Consider the following 19,113-nt stretch of genomic DNA (forward strand, 5'->3'; position numbering starts at 1 on the left):
TTACATTCTGAACAAAGGATATTGACATCTGAAAATGCTTTGCTATCTTCTTATAGCCTTCTCCAGCTTTGTGAGCGTCAACTATTTTCAGTTTCAGTTTTCTAGACAACTGCTTAGAAGAACCCATGGTGCTGATTGTTGGGGCAAGGCCAGATGAGTCTGGGCATTTAAAACCTTTGAGATTGACATCACCTGGTCTTCCCAGATGATGATTGAGACACTGGCAGGTCTCAGCTTTGCAAAGGGGGCAGTGCATGCTATAAACTCTGCAGGGTGCCCAAACTTTTGCAGACGCCATTTGTTTGTTTTCTGTTATTTTGAAAGTGTAAATGATGGAAATAAAATCTAACTTTTGTTGACATATTATAAGAATGTCTAATCTGTAATTTGATGCCTTTTGGAGATTTTTCCATCTTTCCTTGGCTTCTTTATGCACATTAATACAAATTTTTAGCTGGGGTGCCCAAACTTTTGATCCCCACTGTACCTGTATGTCCTCTGGTTGAAGGGTTTATTCCGGGATGATGCATACAGCCATAGGCATCATCCTGGTATCTTTTCTTTTCAGCCGGCAGTTCCCTAAAATGGAAAAGCCACTCTAGAGGCTAAGTAGCCACTGGATTGCTTTTACAGGTGGCGGGAGAAGTCATTAAAACACCCCCCCCTTCCCTTCCGGAACCTTCACCTCTATGGTATTAGAAACCATCGGAAGCAACCTGTATATGTCCCTGACGGTTTCAGTGTTTTGTTTACAAGCTATTGCTAGCTTGTACAAGCCTCGGATCAGACTGATCTTGGTCTCAACTGATGCTGTTAAGGTCACAGGAGGCATCAGGAGTCTAATAGACCCCAGATGTCTCAGTAAAGAAGACCTGTCACTGCTGATTGTTGTCACAAGGGATGTTTACATTTCATGTGACAGCAGTAAGAGTGATCGATAAAACTTTACTTTTTTTTTTTAATTATTATTTATTTTAAATTTTTTAAAGTGCTATATCCCCCATGCTTGCACACAAAGGAGAACACATGCCTTTGTCCTGCATTCATATGCAAATGGTAATCGCACTAGACATGGGAGGCGTCATGGCGAACGTCATAGCGAGAACAATAATTCTAGCCCCGGACTTCTGTGTAACTTTAAACTGGTAACATGTAAAGGCATTTAAAGCGTCGCCTGTAGAGATTCTAACGTACCGTAATTTGGCACTGTTCCACAGGCGTGCGTAATTTTAAAACTTGACGTGTTAGTTATCTTTTTACTCGGCGTAACATCATCTTTTATATTTTACCTCAAAAATGGGTATTATATTGTGTTTGTGTACAGTAACATTTTTTTAAAGTGTATTTTTTCCATAAAGATTGCATTTAACAAAACACTGCGCAAATACCGGGCAACATTAAAAAAAACCATTTTATTGTCTAGGGCCTCTGCTTAAAAAACATATATGTTTTGGGGTTCTAAGTAATTTTCTAGCAGAAAAACGATGATTGTTACATGTAGGAGATCAGTGTCAGAATAGGCTTGGGAAGCAAGTGGTTAATATTTATTATTTTAAGCCGTATGGCCTAACTTTAGCGCAATTTTATATCTAATATTATATAATTATTATATAACAATATATATATATAGTTAATAATAAATTATTATTATTACCGTATTTTTCGCTCTATAAGACGCAACCAGATTTTAGAGGAGGAAAACAAGAAAAAAAATATTTTGAACCAATGGACTGCGAACATACTACAGGAGATGACCAGAGACTGCGGACACAGTACAGGAGATGACCAGAGACTGCGGACACAGTACAGGAGATGACCAGAGACTGCGGACATAGTACAGGAGATGACCAGAGACTGCGGACATAGTACAGGAGATGACCAGAGACTGCGGACATAGTACAGGGGATGACCAGAGACTGCGGACATAGTACAGGAGATGACCAGAGACTGCGGACACAGTACAGGAGATGACCAGAGACTGCGGACACAGTACAGGAGATGACCAGAGACTGCGGACACGGTACAGGAGATGACCAGAGACTGCGGACACGGTACAGGAGATGACCAGAGACTGCGGACACGGTACAGGAGATGACCAGAGACTGCGGACACGGTACAGGAGATGACCAGAGACTGCGGACACGGTACAGGAGATGACCAGAGACTGCGGACACGGTACAGGAGATGATCAGAGACTGCGGACACGGTACAGGAGATGACCAGAGACTGCGGACACGGTACAGGAGATGACCAGAGACTGCGGACATACTACAGGAGATGACCAGAGACTGCAGACCTTTGGGGAGCGGCCTAGGCGATTGGAAATGGAAGTTGTCCTCCCTCCCCCCCTCCCTCCCCGTAATCTTCTGGGACACGTGACAGGTTCATTCACAAAGCACAGCGCTTCTCGCGCATGTGCAGTGGGTATCCGCTAGTGAAGCTGTCACAGCTGGGTGCCCACATTAAAGATGCCGGCACCGGGGAGAGAAGACGGCCGGTGAAACCAGCGGTGGTGAGGACACCACTGGACCGAGGGACAGGTAAGTGGCTGTATTTGTAGCTGCTGACTTTTTTTTTTTTTTTTTCAGCCGGGCCTCTGCTTTAAGGGGCAGCTGCTTTGGGCCCTGCCTGGTGCCGCCACAGAAGACGGCAGTGGCGATGGGAGGAATACTGGGCCGGCCGCTCCATAAGACGCACAGATATTTCCCCCCATTTTTTTGGGGGGAAAAAAGTTCATCTTATGGAGTGAAAAATACGGTATTTTAAATCTCGTGGAATTTTAAAATAAAGTGGAGAAAGTTTGGAGCTTACGTGATACACTTTATTGGCTAATTTGAGTCCTTAAATATGAGATCTTTTGACGTAACTTCGTCAGGTTTCACCAGCTCTTCGTCCATTACACTTGCATTTAGCCGATCAACGGTACTCCAGTTTTCTGCATTCATCAATGGCTAACATGGTAGAACTCTCTACTACTACAAAAACATGACATTTGTGCAGCACTCCTCTTGTTTTAGCTGCCCCCCGGAATATACTCTGTCCTGCAACCGAGTCCTTCCTCCAGGTTGGCTGACGGCCAGCCTCATCAGCCCACTTGCTGTAAGCTCAGGGTGTCATGGACACGCCCACTGAGGCAGGCTCGCCCCAGCGCTCGAGAGAATGGCACTTACATAATTATGTGAACATTGTTCTTTGCTGCATTTAAAACCTTCCTTTCCTTCTGTCCATGGTGGTGGGCAAAGACCTGAGACCTCACTAGACCAGGCAAAGATGGACGAAACAAAGTATATACAGTGCAAGGTGTGACAATTTAATTCCTGGAACGGGCTGTATTAACCACTTCCAGTCCGGACACTTTTAACCCCTTCCTGCCCAGGCCAATTTTCAGCTTTCAGTGCTATCACACTTTGAATGACAATTGCGCGGTCATGCAACACTGGACCCATATGAATTTTTTAGCATTTTTTTTAGACAGATAAAGCTTTATTTTGGTGGTGTTTATTCTACACTGGGAAGTTTTTGTTTTTGCTATGTAAATAAAAAAGTCCAAAAATTTTGAAAAAAAGTGTTTTTCTTATAAAAGTTTGCAAATAAATATTTCTTCATAAATCTTGGCCAAAATTTATTCCATTATCGTTTTAGTAAAAAAAAAATAACCAAAATTAGTTTATAACCAAAAATTATAATTTTTAAACATATTTTTATTTTTTCTATTATTTATGGTTTTTTTTTTTTACTTAGTGTCACCCTAGCAGTACAGTGTCACCATAGTGACACTGTACTACTTGTGGGGGGTGATGAAGATTTTTTTTTTTTACACTGATTGCTTTTACACCCATAAAGGCTGCAAAAGCAATAATTTCTTCTTCTCTCTGGCATTCCTGCAGCCATTGAGAACTACTGTGTGAGCTGTGATTGGTCGCAGCTTGTCACATGGTACAAGGCTGTTGTGAATAGCCTTGTACCATGTGACCACTGTGATCATTCACAGATTTCACACGTAGTAAGCAATGATGTCAGAAGTGACATCTTGCTTGCTACTCTGCATGTGATCACTCATTGGCCAATCAGTCATCACATGATCGGGACCTCGCACAGAGGTCCCGTCTGACGATCGGTGTTCCACTGTGTCCACCAGACACAGTGGGCACCGGATTGTGGTGCTGCGCGCTCCCAGGGAGCGTGCACAAGCAGTGTGCGGGGAGGCCATTTATAAACGGCCACCCGACCCTGCGCTGCCACCGTCCGGCCATTTATATACAATGGCTGGACGGGAGGTGGTTAAAAAAATGTTTGCTTACCTATACACTGTTGCTGTTGTCACTTTCAAAGTATTCCCCTTGTGCAGCAACACACTTTTCTAGATGACTGCACCACTGCTGGAAACATTCGCTGCGCAGTTTCTTTGTTGTGACTCACTGGATGTCCAGAATGTCATCAAATCTGTGTCCTTTTAGGGCGTTTTTTAGTTTTGGAAACAGCCAAAAGTTGCAGGGTGCTAAGTCAGGGGAATAAAGTGGTTGGTCAAGTTTCGGAATGGATTTCTAGGCCAGGGCCTTAATTCATCATGTGCAGGAGCATTGTCGTGGTGGAGAATCCACTTGTCAGGGCAGAATTCCGGTCTTTTCCTCTGAACAAATTCCTGACACCTATTTATTTTCCACATTTGTCCTATAGTCACCAGGAGACTATACTGTGAATCAATAATAGTAATGGGTTAATCTGCACTGTTTGGTTGTCAGGCCGGGAAGGGTGTGATAGGCGCTGATAATCAGGCTGTGCTGATGGCTGGAGCTGCAGCGAGATATCTGTAATCTTTATGAGGGCAGATACGGGTGTGATAAGTCCCTGGAGCAGCTCTGACCACTTGCATGCGTGCAGAAAGGAACATGTGCGGGAAACTTTCCACCTTCCGGGTCCTGAGGGGGTATTCAGAGGGCTCCATTTACAGCTGCAGTGTTGGGGCCCATTCACATCATGTTTTTCGGTAATGTGCATGACACGCATTAGGCGCACTGGTGTGATGCAGTGCCGTTTGTTCACATCTGTTGCACTGCTGATAAATGTTTGACATTGCGCTGCATCACACATTATTGCGTTGTTTGCTGCACCGCACATCCATCGTAAGGCGTGTTGGGGAGCCATTAAGAATGACATTGAGTGTATTCTTCCTTGAACCTTGGTGTGCTTTGTGTATTTCCTCCAGATCTGTGCTGCAATGCAGTGTGGGACTTCCCCTCTGTGCAGGAGCTTCCTGTAATAAAGACCGCTCACTGCTGCTCTTCCTCCTTTTGCAGAGTGACTGGACTTGTCTTGACCCCCTCCTGTAGTTCTCTGAAGGCAGCCTGTAATGGATGAGACCTTGCTGGGCCCCTCCCACAGCTCAGCTGTCTGCACAGGCTAGCTACAGCACAGTGATGATGTCACTTCTACTTTTACATGGCAGTATCTGGTTTTGCAAAAGCGTTTGGTGCTAATACACTGCTCAGAAAAATTAAAGGAACACTTTGTAATCAGAGTCTAGCATCAACTCCTGGGATATTGATCTGGTCAGATAAGTAGCAGAGGGGGTTGGTAATCAGTTTCAGCTGCTTTGGTGTTAATTAAATTAACAACAGGTGCACTAGATGGGCAACAATGAGACGACCCCCAAAAACAGGAATGGTTTTAGAGGTGGAGGCCACTGACATTTTTTCCCTACTCATCTTTTCTGACTGTTTTTACTAGTTTTGCATTTGGCTAGGGTCAGTGTCACTACTGGTAGCATGAGGCCATACCTGGACCCTACAGAGGTTGCACAGGCAGTCCAACTCCTCCAGGATGGCACATCAATACGTGCCATTGCCAGAAGGTTTGCTGTGTCTCCCAGCACAGTCTCAAGAGCATGGAGGAGATTCCAGGAGACAGGCAGTTACTCTAGGAGAGCTGGACAGAGCCATAGAAGGTCCTTAACTCATCACCAGGACCGGTATCTGCTCCTTTGTACAAGGAGGAACAGGATGAGCACTGCCAGAGCCCTACAAAATTATTATTATTATACAGGATTTATATCGCGCCAACAGTTTGCTCAGTGCTTTACAATATAAGGGAGACGGTACAATTACAATACATTTCAGTACAGAAGGAATAGGAGGGCCCGGCTCATGGAGCTTACAATCTAAAATGACCTCCAGCAGGCCACTGGTGTGAATGTCTTTGACCAAACAATCAGAAACAGACTTCATGAGGGTGACCGAGGGCCCGACGTCCTCTAGTGGGTCCTGTGCTCACTGCTCGGCACCATAGAGCTGGATTGGCATTTGCCATTGAACACCAGAATTGTCAGGTCCACCACTGGCACCCTGTGCTTTTCACAGATGAGAGCAGGTTCACTCTGAGCACATGTGACAGACATGAAAGGGTCTGGAGAAGCCGTGGAGAACGTTCTGCTGCCTGTAACATGGTTCAGCATGACCATATTGGTGGTGGGTCAGTGATGGTCTGGGGAAGCATATCCATGGAGGGACGCACAGACCTCTACAGGCTAGACAATGGCACCCTGACTGCCATTAGGTATTGAGATGAAATCCTTGGACTGGTTGTCAGACCCTACGCTGGTGCAGTGGGTCCTGGGTTCCTCCTCGTACATGACAATGCCCGGCCTCATGTGGTGAGAGTATTCAGGCAGTTCCTGGAGGATGAAGGAATTGATACCATTGAATGGCCCCCACGCTCATCTGACCTAAATCCAATAGAACACTTCTGGAATGTCGTGTTTTGATCCATCTGACGCCGCCAGGTTGCACCTCAGGAGCTCAGTGATGCCCTGGTCCAGACCTGGGAGGAAATCCCCCAGGACACCATCCATGGTCTCATTAGGAGCCTCCCCCGATGTTGTCAGGCATACATACAAGCATGTGGGGGCCATACAATCTACTGAGGACCATTCTGAGTTGCTGCAATGAAATTTCAGCCAAATGGACTCGCCTGTTGCATCATTTGTTCACTTTGATTTTCGGGGTGTCTTTGAATTCAGTCCTCTGTAGGTTGATCATTTCCATCAAACGATGGGGAATCCTTACGTTCCAAGCACATTACCCGTCCATATCAGTATAGAGATCTGGAAGGAGATTTTTCTCCATTGAGATCTGATGTGTTTATAAAGTGTTCCTTTCATTTTTTTTGTGCAGTGTAGATTGTCCTTTATGGCTTTTGAGGAAAATATTTTGTGACTGAAAAAAAGTATTGTATTGATGATGATATACTGTACAGTGCTTTAGCATTCATTCAGCTGGAGATCACATCTACGTCCAGACACCACAATATACCGGCCATTACTTTCATTAGCCAGGAAGGCTCTTCAGTGCCCCTCTCTGGGGTTTAGTTTCACTTTATTGGGCCTTTCTATGGCTTTATGGATAAGTCCACCTATTGCCATCCATTGGGAATTCTCTTACTGGCCAGTGAGCCCAGCCAGGGAAAATTATGTCTTTAGTGAAACTAAATCAGAGAGGGGCACAGACGTTTTCTTTCTTTCAATATGGTGAACGCAGCAAGAGAAGTGAGACCTCACATGCTCAGTTCTTTGACGTCAGACAGTGGCAGGTGGTTCAGCCTCCCAGCATCCTTTGCTGTGGATAGACTTGGGCTTTCCAAGAAATGTGAAGCGGAGAAGTTGAGCGACAAGGGTTAATGTCATGTGATCGTACTTCCCGCCACCACCTTCTCCTGGCACGGCCTTGTCTCTTTCTGTTCTTCTTCCTCCTGATATCAGTGGAGTGAGATGTTGTAATGGGATGACGGCGGGTTTATGGGGCCGCACTCAGAAAAGAGAAGTCCATATTTATTGTGTAGGACGGTGACGCCGGAGGAACTTGATTCTCATTCATAGAGGAAACAGAAATATTTGTCGTCCATAGGAGCCGGATTTTATCATTTGTCATCGGGATCGTTCACACCGGCCCTCCCTACCCCTCTGAAAAGTGGCCGACCGACCACCCGCAATCACATGTATTCCACATGGTTACAGAGCAGTTGTAGTGTGGCCCCTGATGTTCAACCTGCGGCCCTTTGGCACTTTCTGTGCATCCCTCGGGGCCTCTGGGGACACTAATCTGTTTTTTCTTACGGCCCTGTTAAAGCTGTGATTTCTAGCAGTCTCTTTTATTATGTCTCCAGTCTATGATTGTCTCTGGAAGTATGTTCCCAGTCTCCATCAACTCCTATAGCATGTTCACAGTCTCCTGTATCATGTCTGCAGTCTCTGACCATCTCTTGTATCATGTCTGCAGTCTCTGACCATCTCTTGTATCATATCTGCAGTGTCTGATCTTCTCTTGTATCATGTCTGCAGTCTCTGACATCTCTTGTATCATGTCTGCAGTCTCTGGCCATCTCATGTATCATGTCCGCAGTCTCTGACCATCTCTTGTATCATGTCTGCAGTCTCTGACCATCTCTTGTATCATATCTGCAGTGTCTGATCTTCTCTTGTATCATGTCTGCAGTCTCTGACATCTCTTGTATCATGTCTGCAGTCTCTGGCCATCTCATGTATCATGTCCGCAGTCTCTGACCATCTCATGTATCATGTCCGCAGTCTCTGACCATCCCTTGTATCATGTCTGCAGTCTCTGGCCATCTCATGTATCATGTCCGCAGTCTCTGACATCTCTTGTATCATGTCTTCAGTGTCTGATCATCTCTTGTATCAATCCTGCAGTCTCTGACCATCTCATGTATCATGTCTGCAGTCTCTGACATTTCTTGTATCATGTCTGCAGTCTCTGACATTTCTTGTATCATGTCTGCAGTCTCTGACCATTTCTTGTATCATGTCTGCAGTCTCTGACCATCTCTTGTATCATGTCTGCAGTCTCTGACCATCTCTTGTATCATGTGTGCAGTCTCTGACCATCTCTTGTATCATGTGTGCAGTCTCTGACCATCTCTTGTATCATGTCTGCAGTCTCTGACCACCTCTTGTACCATGTCTGCAATTTCTGACCATCTCTTGTATCATGCTCGTCAACATTTTAGGTGCAGTCCTTTGGTGATGTCGATGGGCGCACTTGAGGCCCCCCCCTCGTACCAAGAAAATTGACCACCCCTGCATAAGACTTATCATTTCATTTTTTCCACAGCTGCAAAACAAAGCATCGCAGGCGCAGTATGTGTACAGCCCTGAGTGGCTGCATGCATTCATTTAGGTGGGCGGTCAGGAGATGATAAAACTGCTGTTTGACCGCCTGCTTTTACTGCCATCTAAGGTCCAGTTCATATGGGCAGTCAGGCGTTGGTAAAAGTAGGCAGTTGAGCCAAGGTTTTGTCCGCCCCCTGACTGCCCACCTAAAGAAGGACATGCAGCCACTCAGGACTGTACACATGCAGTGGCTGCACCAAACGTTACTCAGCATGTTGCATTTGGCAAGCTGTACCGCTGGGGAAGGGCGCCCATATAAGTGTACAGAGCTGTGCTGCAACCCACCTGCAACTGTGCATAATGCATGTGGCTGCAGTGCCGAGGTGCGGCATTTACAGGGTTAAAGGGTGAGGATGTGGGATGTCTCCTCCTTGATGACAGGTTTAACCCTGTAAATGCTGCACCAGTGCGCTGCAACCACAAGTCTAATGCGGTGGACTGCCTCTCAGAGGGACAGCAAATGTTCAAATGAAAACAATAACGTTTACACAGAGTGGACCGCTGAGATCTTTAAACAAAAAGGACGGCTGTGATTGGCGGATTTTATTCGTTTAATAAACTAGAAGCCCAAAGATGCCCATCACTCGCCACCCCCCCCCCCCTTTACATCAGATGTCAGGAGCCCCTCCTCCTTACCCTCTCTTACATCACGGTGCACCCTCCCCTTACCTTGTGCTGTTGCCGGGAAAAAGCTGAGGGTGCAGTTGGGAAGCAGAAAGTGCAGGGTCTGGAGGAGGACCAGAAGGGCTGGAGTCAGCTGCCGGAGTCTGCTGAACACAGAGAGGTGCAGGATCTGTAGGAGTTCTGTCCTCCTCTCTGCTGCCGACTGCTGAGATGAGTGGGGGTGCCGCAGCTGCAGGAGAGGTGTGAGGACAATATGAAATGGCCTGGCGGGCCTTGTCTTTGACACGTGATCTAGGGGGGGTGCAGAAGAAGCTTACATACTTGCCTCCCCGCTCCAGCAGGTTCCCTCAGTCCATGCAACCAATCTACCACAGCATCCCCTGTAAGCTTCTCCAGGCTTCGGTCACACTCCTGCATCCATCACAGAAAATACAGAGTGGATAACCCTGCAGTGTACGTGATGACGTCGAGGTTCCACCCACAGACCAGAGTTTTGGTAGAGGAGACCAGTCCTGGAGCGGGGAGTCGGGTATGTAATACAGGCTCTTCTGCAACCCCCTAGACTTAACCCTTGCAGTTTTGAGTGGGGGGGGGGGGGTTGTGGCCACTGCAAGAGTATTTTTTTTTTTTTGTGAACGGAGCAGTTCATGTGTATCTAACAACAATATCTTTACTTAGTAACAACATTTTTAACACAAGAATGTATAACATTTGAGATCAATAAATAACAAGTAACCCATTACATTACTTACCATTAATCATAGATCACAAATGTCTTGTGAACCCGAAATACTGATCATTATCAAAAAATGTACAAGTTTGGACTGTGCCGGGGTAGAGCCACTAGATGGGGCTGTGCCTTTTAAGATTCGCCTAGTGTCCAAACCTCCTAGAGGCGGCAGCTATACCCGTCCATTGAGTGATGGACTCCCGATGCTGCACTTGTGGAATGTGTTGGTTGGAGTAGTAGAGAAGCATTGCAGGTGATTGGCTGTCAGTCACATTATCTGTATCGGTGATTGTCTGATCTGAGGTCTGTATATATGTAGAGGGAATCAGCAGCGCCTGCGGGCATTAGAACAATTGCTGGATTAAAGTGTACATATCCTTTAAGCTGTCACTCATTAACAATACTTTCTTCAAGGAGTAGTTGTTATTTAGCCAACATACCACCCTAGGCACAGGCCCGCCCCTTTTCTACCAGCCCCGCCCCTTGTGTCGTGATTTATTTTATTAAAACATTCTTCTACAATGAATTATTGGAGGCAATGTGCTGCCTGCTTTATATGCAGAGGAATTCCTCAACAAACGAGAGAAAGGGCGTTGGTTTCCACAGGATGTCCAGTCAGGCTAGATACACAAGCCTGAAGGGATCTCCTACAATTTCAGGTTTCCTGAACTGCAGAGAGTCTTTTGACTCCTCTCATCATCCTCTCCCCCCCTGCAGTGAATTCTGCCACAAATGTTTAGAAGATGAAAGCAAGCTAAAAAGTTATTGTGATTATAACATGTTGAAGTTTAGTGGTGCTCCCTCCAACCCTGCTGTCCTAGGCACTGGCCCACAATTGGCCTTGTGTTAGATGAGACTCCAGATGATGTGTTTTTTTTTTTTTAATGGTTTTGGTTTCTCAAAATAATTCACAAAGCCTGCATACTACCAGGTCAGGTGTGTCTGTTATCTACTAGAGCAGTGGTCTCCAAACTGCGGCCTCTGGGCTAGATGTGTCCCTTTGTTTGCCTTTATCCGGCTCTTGGGATACTATTACTCCTACCGACACCAACAATGGGGCACGATTCCTGCCACCGACACCAACAATGGGGCACGATTCCTGCCACCGACACCAACAATGGGGCACCATTCCTGCCACCGACACCAACAATGGGGCACCATTCCTGCCACCGACACCAACAATGGGGCACCATTCCTGCCACCGACACCAACAATGGGGCACCATTCCTGCCACCGACACCAACAATGGGGCACCGTTCCTGCCACCGACACCAACAATGGGGCACCGTTCCTGCCACCGACACCAGCGATGGGGCACCGTTCCTGCCACCGACACCAACGATGGGGCACCGTTCCTGCCACCGACACCAACGATGGGGCACCGTTCCTGCCACCGACACCAACGATGGGGCACCGTTCCTGCCACCGACACCAACGATGGGGCACCGTTCCTGCCACCGACACCAACGATGGGGCACCGTTCCTGCCACCGACACCAACGATGGGGCACCGTTCCTGCCACCGACACCAACGGTGGGGCACCGTTCCTGCCACCGACACCAACGGTGGGGCACCGTTCCTGCCACCGACACCAACGGTGGGGCACCGTTCCTGCCACCGACACCAACGGTGGGGCACCGTTCCTGCCACCGACACCAACGGTGGGGCACCGTTCCTGCCACCGACACCAACGGTGGGGCACCGTTCCTGCCACCGACACCAACGGTGGGGCACCGTTCCTGCCACCGACACCAACGGTGGGGCACCGTTCCTGCCACCGACACCAACGGTGGGGCACCGTTCCTGCCACCGACACCAACGGTGGGGCACCGTTCCTGCCACCGACACCAACGGTGGGGCACCGTTCCTGCCACCGACACCAAGGGTGGGGCACTATTTCTCCCACTAATAGCAATGCTGGGGCATTGCTTACTCCCACGGGCCACAGTTCGGGCCCCTTAAAGTCTGAAAGACAGTAATCTGGCTCTTTGTTTGAAAAGTTTGGAGACCCCTGTACTAGAGGTCCCAAGAGAATCATGAATAGACATCCATGACCCCAATGCACTAAAGTTTCCCGAGTTCGGAGGCTTCTCTTACATCTAGCTTTCTGTGTTTTCCTTTAAGGCTGGTCCTGGATGGAGCACCAATCATTGCCATCCATAAGGCAAGGTACTACAAGAGGAAGGACGGCTTGGCCTTGGGCCCCGGTCCATTTGTTACAGCACTGGAGTATGCTACTGACACCAAAGCCACCGTGGTTGGGAAACCGGAGAAGACTTTCTTCCTGGAGGCCTTGAGGAGCACAGGCTGCAGCCCAGAGGAGGCTGTCATGATCGGAGATGTGAGTTGGAATTGTTGAATTTAAAATGTATGTCAGGAAAAATAGAAACTATGTATTCAGTACACCTCTGCAATACACTCATATGTTCACATGGTTTATCCCTTTAAGAAAATCCCCCAACTTCCTGTTTGATCTGACAACACATGCACTGAAATCCCATCCAGTGTTGTCAGCCCTGCCTACTGGACTACAGAACTCCACCTATCTCCCTCCCCACTCCATATACAGACATTGATTTCTATCCTGGAAAAACAATGCTGACAACTTTACTCTCACTGTGTGCAAGGGAAGGGCTTTTGTGAGATGTAGTTCTGGGGGTGTGCCTATGTCAGTAGGAACTGAGATCCCAGCAGCTGCCCCTGCAAGTCAGTGGCGGCAAATAGTTTTGCAATACTTCAGCCGCCAGGAGTGTGTGTAATTCTGACAAGGCAGTAGTCAGATAAAAGCAATTTGGTGACTATGTAGCTGCCAGATCGCTTCAACCCACTCCCGTAAGTTCTAGTCCTCCCCCCCCCTTCCCCTTTCCTGTGCATGCCCCGCCATGTTTCCTGGGATCCACACACCCATTGGTTGTTCTGGGACTGGTTTAGTAGAAGGATCAGTGACCTCTGATCTCCCCTTCCAGCTAATAACCCCGAAATGATGTGTAAAATGTCACTTCTGGGTCCCGGTGTCACTTAGAAGCTAGTGGAGCAAGATCTGCACTTTATTATCTGCATTGGAGGGCTGGTGAGGCCCCTGATGTCTCATTAATATAAACCTGTCACCAAAAAGAACAATCATCACATAGAATTTGTCTCCCCTAAGTGAAGAAAAATAAATTTTATTGTACAAAATGTTTAGAAAATGTAAAAAAAAAAAGTACACAACACTTAACCCCTCCCCCTTCCCTCCCCCTAAAAATGATTTTTTTTTTTTTATCTCCTGTCTCAACTAATTTATCATATATCTTCAAAATATCTTTTAGTGAAAATTATATAAATATATAAAATAAATAGATAAATCAATTCACAGTGACCAAAAAAAACAGTGATCAAATCAACCCACTATAGTGAGCAAAACAAACGTAGTGATAAAACAAATAAAGTCCAGTGATACAAAAATAAACAAAGTCCAGTGATACAAAAATAAACAAAGTCCAGTGATACAAAAATAAACAAAGTCCAGTGATACAAAAATAAACAAAGTCCAGTGATACAAAAATAAACAAAGTCCAGTGATACAAAAATAAACAAAGTCCAGTGATACAAAAATAAACAAAGTCCAGTGATACAAAAATAAACAAAGTCCAGTGATACAAAAATAAATTAAAAAAGTCCAGTGATACAAAAATAAATTAAAAAAGTCCAGTGATACAAAAATAAATTAAAAAAGTCCAGTGATACAAAAATAAATTAAAAAAGTCCAGTGATACAAAAATAAATTAAAAAAGTCCAGTGATACAAAAATAAATTAAAAAAGTCCAGTGATACAAAAATAAATTAAAAAAGTCCAGTGATACAAAAATAAATTAAAAAAGTCCAGTGATACAAAAATAAATTAAAAAAGTCCAGTGATACAAAAATAAATTAAAAAAGTCCAGTGATACAAAAATAAATTAAAAAAGTCCAGTGATACAAAAATAAATTAAAAAAGTCCAGTGATACAAAAATAAATTAAAAAAGTCCAGTGATACAAAAATAAATTAAAAAAGTCCAGTGATACAAAAATAAATTAAAAAAGTCCAGTGATACAAAAATAAATTAAAAAAGTCCAGTGATACAAAAATAAATTAAAAAAGTCCAGTGATACAAAAATAAATTAAAAAAGTCCAGTGATACAAAATTAAATTAACAAAGTCCCGTGATACAAAAATAAAGTCCAGTGATACAAAAATAAATAAATAAAGTCCAGTGATGAAAGTTTTCCCGTGATAGAAATCATACGGTGTTGAAAAACATACACAGTGCTCACAGTGCGCCCCCACTCGGGTGTGCACTCACCAAATTTATAATATTCTCTGCCTTTAGAATACTGAAGAGGGCTTCTGCTGGTGAGTACTGGGAGTTCCTCCAGACTTAGCTCATTCAATAAACAAATGCCAGGGTTGTTCAAGTATCCACTCCATAATTACTCCATACTGTACAGAGCTCCAACTAGTTGAGGAAGAAGCAGCACAAAGAACCAATCAGTTGTACTGTAGTGCAAGCAGCATGTTGATAGGAGGAGAGAGCAGATTGGCAAAGTTTACTGTCCATTTATAGGGTGAGGCTGCGGAGGAACTTGAATCTTAGGTGTGCTCTGTGTATTTATTTCAGATCTGTGCAGTAATCCCGGGTGAAATGCTGCTTCTCTGCAGATGCTTCCTGTAATTAGGATCAGTCACTACTGCTCTTTCTCCTTGTGTCCTGGCTGTGCTGTCTGACAGGGGTGCCTGGATCACAACACTAGCTGAACAGAGTTACAGAAAAATAACAAACCCAGCATCAGGTCATATTTTTGAAAGACAACATCACCAAAGGAAAGCCTTGTTGGTCCTAAAAAGAAAAACTCCAGGCATATGTAATATGACAAATATGTAAAGGTTGCTGTGGGGGTGTACAGAGGTGAGATCGGATCTGATTGATGTCAATGAAAATCACAAAGCGGGGGCCCCAAGTTGGAATGGTTTTGGGAGCTCTCAATTGATTTCCATTGTGCCGCGTTGATTGGCCGTGGCAGAGTTTTGTCGATTCGCTTGTTAGTGTGTGGTGGTCCCTAGATCAGTTATAAATCGCTGTGTATGGTCGCCTTTATACAGACTGGGGGGGAGGGGGGGACCTTAACTGCCCATCCAGCATACAGCAGCAGCCAAAGTCTGCAGTGCAGCACTGACCTCTAGTGGTCTTTTTTGCCATTACCTCCACAATCAGAGAGTTCACAGCCAAGTGCTGAATATGCAGAGAAGTGCAAGAAACCAGCGTCCCCCCCCCCTGGAGGCCAATAGATCGCATTGTACACTGATGTACGGATTGATCATGGTAGGCGGGATGTGGAAAGCTTTATAGATCCATCCCCTAAACATATTTTAGTAATAAGTAGAGCATCCTGGAACTGAGTAAGCCCCAAAATTCGTAGGTGTCTTGGATATTCCCCGCCGCAATTCCCAAGTCTGTTCCTGTCCACTTGGGATTTATGGGTGTTTCCATCCACCTCTATGTGTCCTAAATCATCCTGTTACATCCTCCATGATAAAGGATAAAAACAGGGATGGTGGGAACCCCTCATAATAGGCACAGCGGGTGTACAGACCTGGAAACTCAGCACAGGGATGGTGGGAACGGCTCATAATGGGCACAGCAGGTGTGCAGACCTGGGAACTCATCACAGGGATGGTGGGAACCCCTCATAATGGGCATAGTGGGTGTACAGACCTGAGAACTCAGCACAGAGATGATTGGAACCCCTCATAATGGGCACAGCAGGGGTACAGACCCGGGAACTCAGCACAGGGATGGTGGGAACCCCTCATTATGGGCACAGCAGGGGTACAGACCCGGGTACTTAGCACAGTGATAGTGGGAACCCCTCATAATGAGCACAGCAGGTGTACAGACCTGGGAACTCAGCACAGGGATGGTGGGAACCCCTCATAATGGGCACAGCAGGGGTACAGACTCGGGAACTCAGCACAGGGATGGTGGGAACCCCTCATAATGGGCACAGCAGGGGTACAGACCCGGGAACTCAGCACAGGGATGGTGGGAACCCCTCATAATGGGAACAGAGGGTGTACAGACCTGGGAACTCAGCACAGGGATGGTGGGAACCCCTCATAATGGGCACAGCGGATATACAGACCCGGGAACTCAGTACAGGGATGGTGGGGACCCCTCATAATGGGCACAGCGGGTGTACAGACCCAGGAACTCAGCACAGGGATGGTGGGAACCCCTCATAATGGGGTAATGAAAGAAAGGCTATGTGTACACGCTGGTCTCCAGATACTGAATCCCGTATGTACAAAGCCTAGCCTAGTGTGAATGGGCTTTTGGGATGGACTGGTGTCAGTAGATTAGTTTGCTTTTCCCCCCCATATAAGTCAATGTGAATGTGTGATAAACACGACACAAATGCATCCGCTCACTTCTGTATAAAAGCCAGAACTGGTGTAACAATAAATAAAACATAGATGGATATTGAACCATTTTCTGCTTTCTCTATGCAGGACTCCAGGGATGACATCGGAGGGGCACAGAATACCGGAATGTTGGGCATCCTAGTTAGAACAGGTGAGTATCTGGGAACATAACCCCGGCACATACACTCACCGGACACTTTAGTGGGTCCACTTTGCTAGTTCCGGGTTGGACCCCCTTTTGCCTTCATTCTTCGTGGCATAGATTCAACAAGGTGTTGGAAACATTCCTCAGAGATTTTGGTCCATAGTGACATGATAACATCACGCAGTTGCTGCAGATTTGTCGGCTGCACATCCATGATGGGAATCTCCCGTTCCACCACATCCCAAAGGTGCTCTATTGGATGGAGATCTGGTGACTGTGGAGGCCATTGGAGTCCAGTGATCTCATTGTCATGTTCTAGAAACCAGTTTGAGATGATTTGATCTTTGTGACATGGAGCATTATCCTGCTGGAAGGAGCCATCAGAAGATGGGGATACTGGAGTCAGAAAGGGATGGACATGGCCAGCAACAATACTCAGGTAGGCCGTGGCATTTAAATGATGTTCAGTTGGTACTAAGGGGCCGAAAGTGTGCCAAGAAAATCTCCCCCATACCATTACACCACCACCACCAGCCTGAACCGTTGATACAAGGCAGGATGGATTCTCCATACCATGACACCACCAGCCTGAACCATTGACACAAGACAGGATGGATCCTCCACACCATGACACCACCACCACCAGCCTGAACCACTGATACAAGGCAGGATGGATCCACCACACCATGACACCACCACCACCAGCCTGAACCATTGATACAAGGCAGGATGGGTCCTCCACACCATGACATCACCCCCAGCCTGAACCGTTGATACAAGGCAGGATGGGTCCTCCACACCATGACACCCCCAGCCTGAACCGTTGATACAAGACAGGATGGATCCACCACACCATGACACCACCAGCCTGAACCATTGATACAAGGCAGGGTGGATCCACCACACCATGACACCACCACCACCAGCCTGAACCATTGATACAAGGCAGGATGGATCCACCACACCATGACACCACCACCACCAGCCTGAACCATTGATACAAGGCAGGATGGGTCCTCCACACCATGACATCACCCCCAGCCTGAACCGTTGATACAAGACAGGATGGATCCACCACACCATGACACCACCAGCCTGAACCATTGATACAAGGCAGGGTGGATCCACCACACCATGACACCACCACCACCAGCCTGAACCATTGATACAAGGCAGGATGGATCCACCACACCATGACACCCCCAGCCTGAACCATTGATACAAGGCAGGATGGATCCTCCACACCATGACACCCCCAGCCTGAACCACTGATACAAGGCAGGATGGATCCACCACACCATGACACCACCAGCCTGAACCATTGATACAAGGCAGGATGGATCCACCACACCATGACACCCCCAGCCTGAACTGTTGATACAAGGCAGGATGGATCCATGCTTTCATGTTATTTACGCCAAATTCTGACCCTACCATCTGTCACAGCTTAAACCGAGACTCATCAGATCAGGCAAAGTTTTTCCAATCTTCTATTGTCAAATTTTGGTGATCCTGTGTGAATTTTAGCCTCCATTTCATGTTCTCAGCTGACAGGAGTGGCACCCAGTGTGGTCTTCTGCTGCTGTAGCCCATCTGCTTCAAGGTTCGACGTGTTGTGCGTTCAGAGATGGTATTCTGCATACCTTGGTTGTAACGAGTGGTGGTCATTGGAGTTACTGTTGCCTTTCTATCCTCTTGAACCAGTCTGCCCATTCTCCTCTGACATCAACAAGGCATTTTCATCCACACAACTGCCGCTCACTGGATATTTTCTCTTTTTCCGACCATTCTCTGTAAACCTTAGAGATGGTTGTGTGTGAAAATCCCAGTAGATCAGCAGTTTTTGAAATTCAGTCAGTCTGCCACCAACAACCATGCTACGTTCAAAGTCACTTAAATTCCATTTCTTCCCCATTCTGATGCTCAGTTTGAAGTTCATCAAGTTGTCTTCACCATGCCTAGACGCCTAAATGCATTGAGTTGCTGCCATGTG

The 19,113-nt window shown here is 46.4% G+C and overlaps 1 protein-coding gene across 2 annotated transcripts in view; it reads left to right on the forward strand.

The window, feature by feature from the left end:
• The window catches only part of HDHD2 (haloacid dehalogenase like hydrolase domain containing 2), a 77,630-nt gene that overhangs the window by 28,049 nt on the left and 30,468 nt on the right, over positions 1-19,113 (forward strand). Inside the window, exons 5-6 of one of the 2 annotated variants that reach the window (XM_089681593.1) lie at positions 12,660-12,876; positions 17,063-17,126. In XM_089681593.1, coding sequence (XP_089537719.1) covers positions 12,660-12,876; positions 17,063-17,126 — 281 coding nt within the window. The remainder of the gene's footprint in view (positions 1-12,659; positions 12,877-17,062; positions 17,127-19,113) is intronic. The other variant, XM_089681594.1, reaches the window with a different exon arrangement.

This window comes from Staurois parvus, unplaced genomic scaffold (assembly GCF_062004578.1).
Source record: "Staurois parvus isolate SC_StPar_1 unplaced genomic scaffold, SC_StPar_1.0 ptg000272l, whole genome shotgun sequence".
Taxonomy (NCBI): domain Eukaryota; kingdom Metazoa; phylum Chordata; class Amphibia; order Anura; family Ranidae; genus Staurois; species Staurois parvus.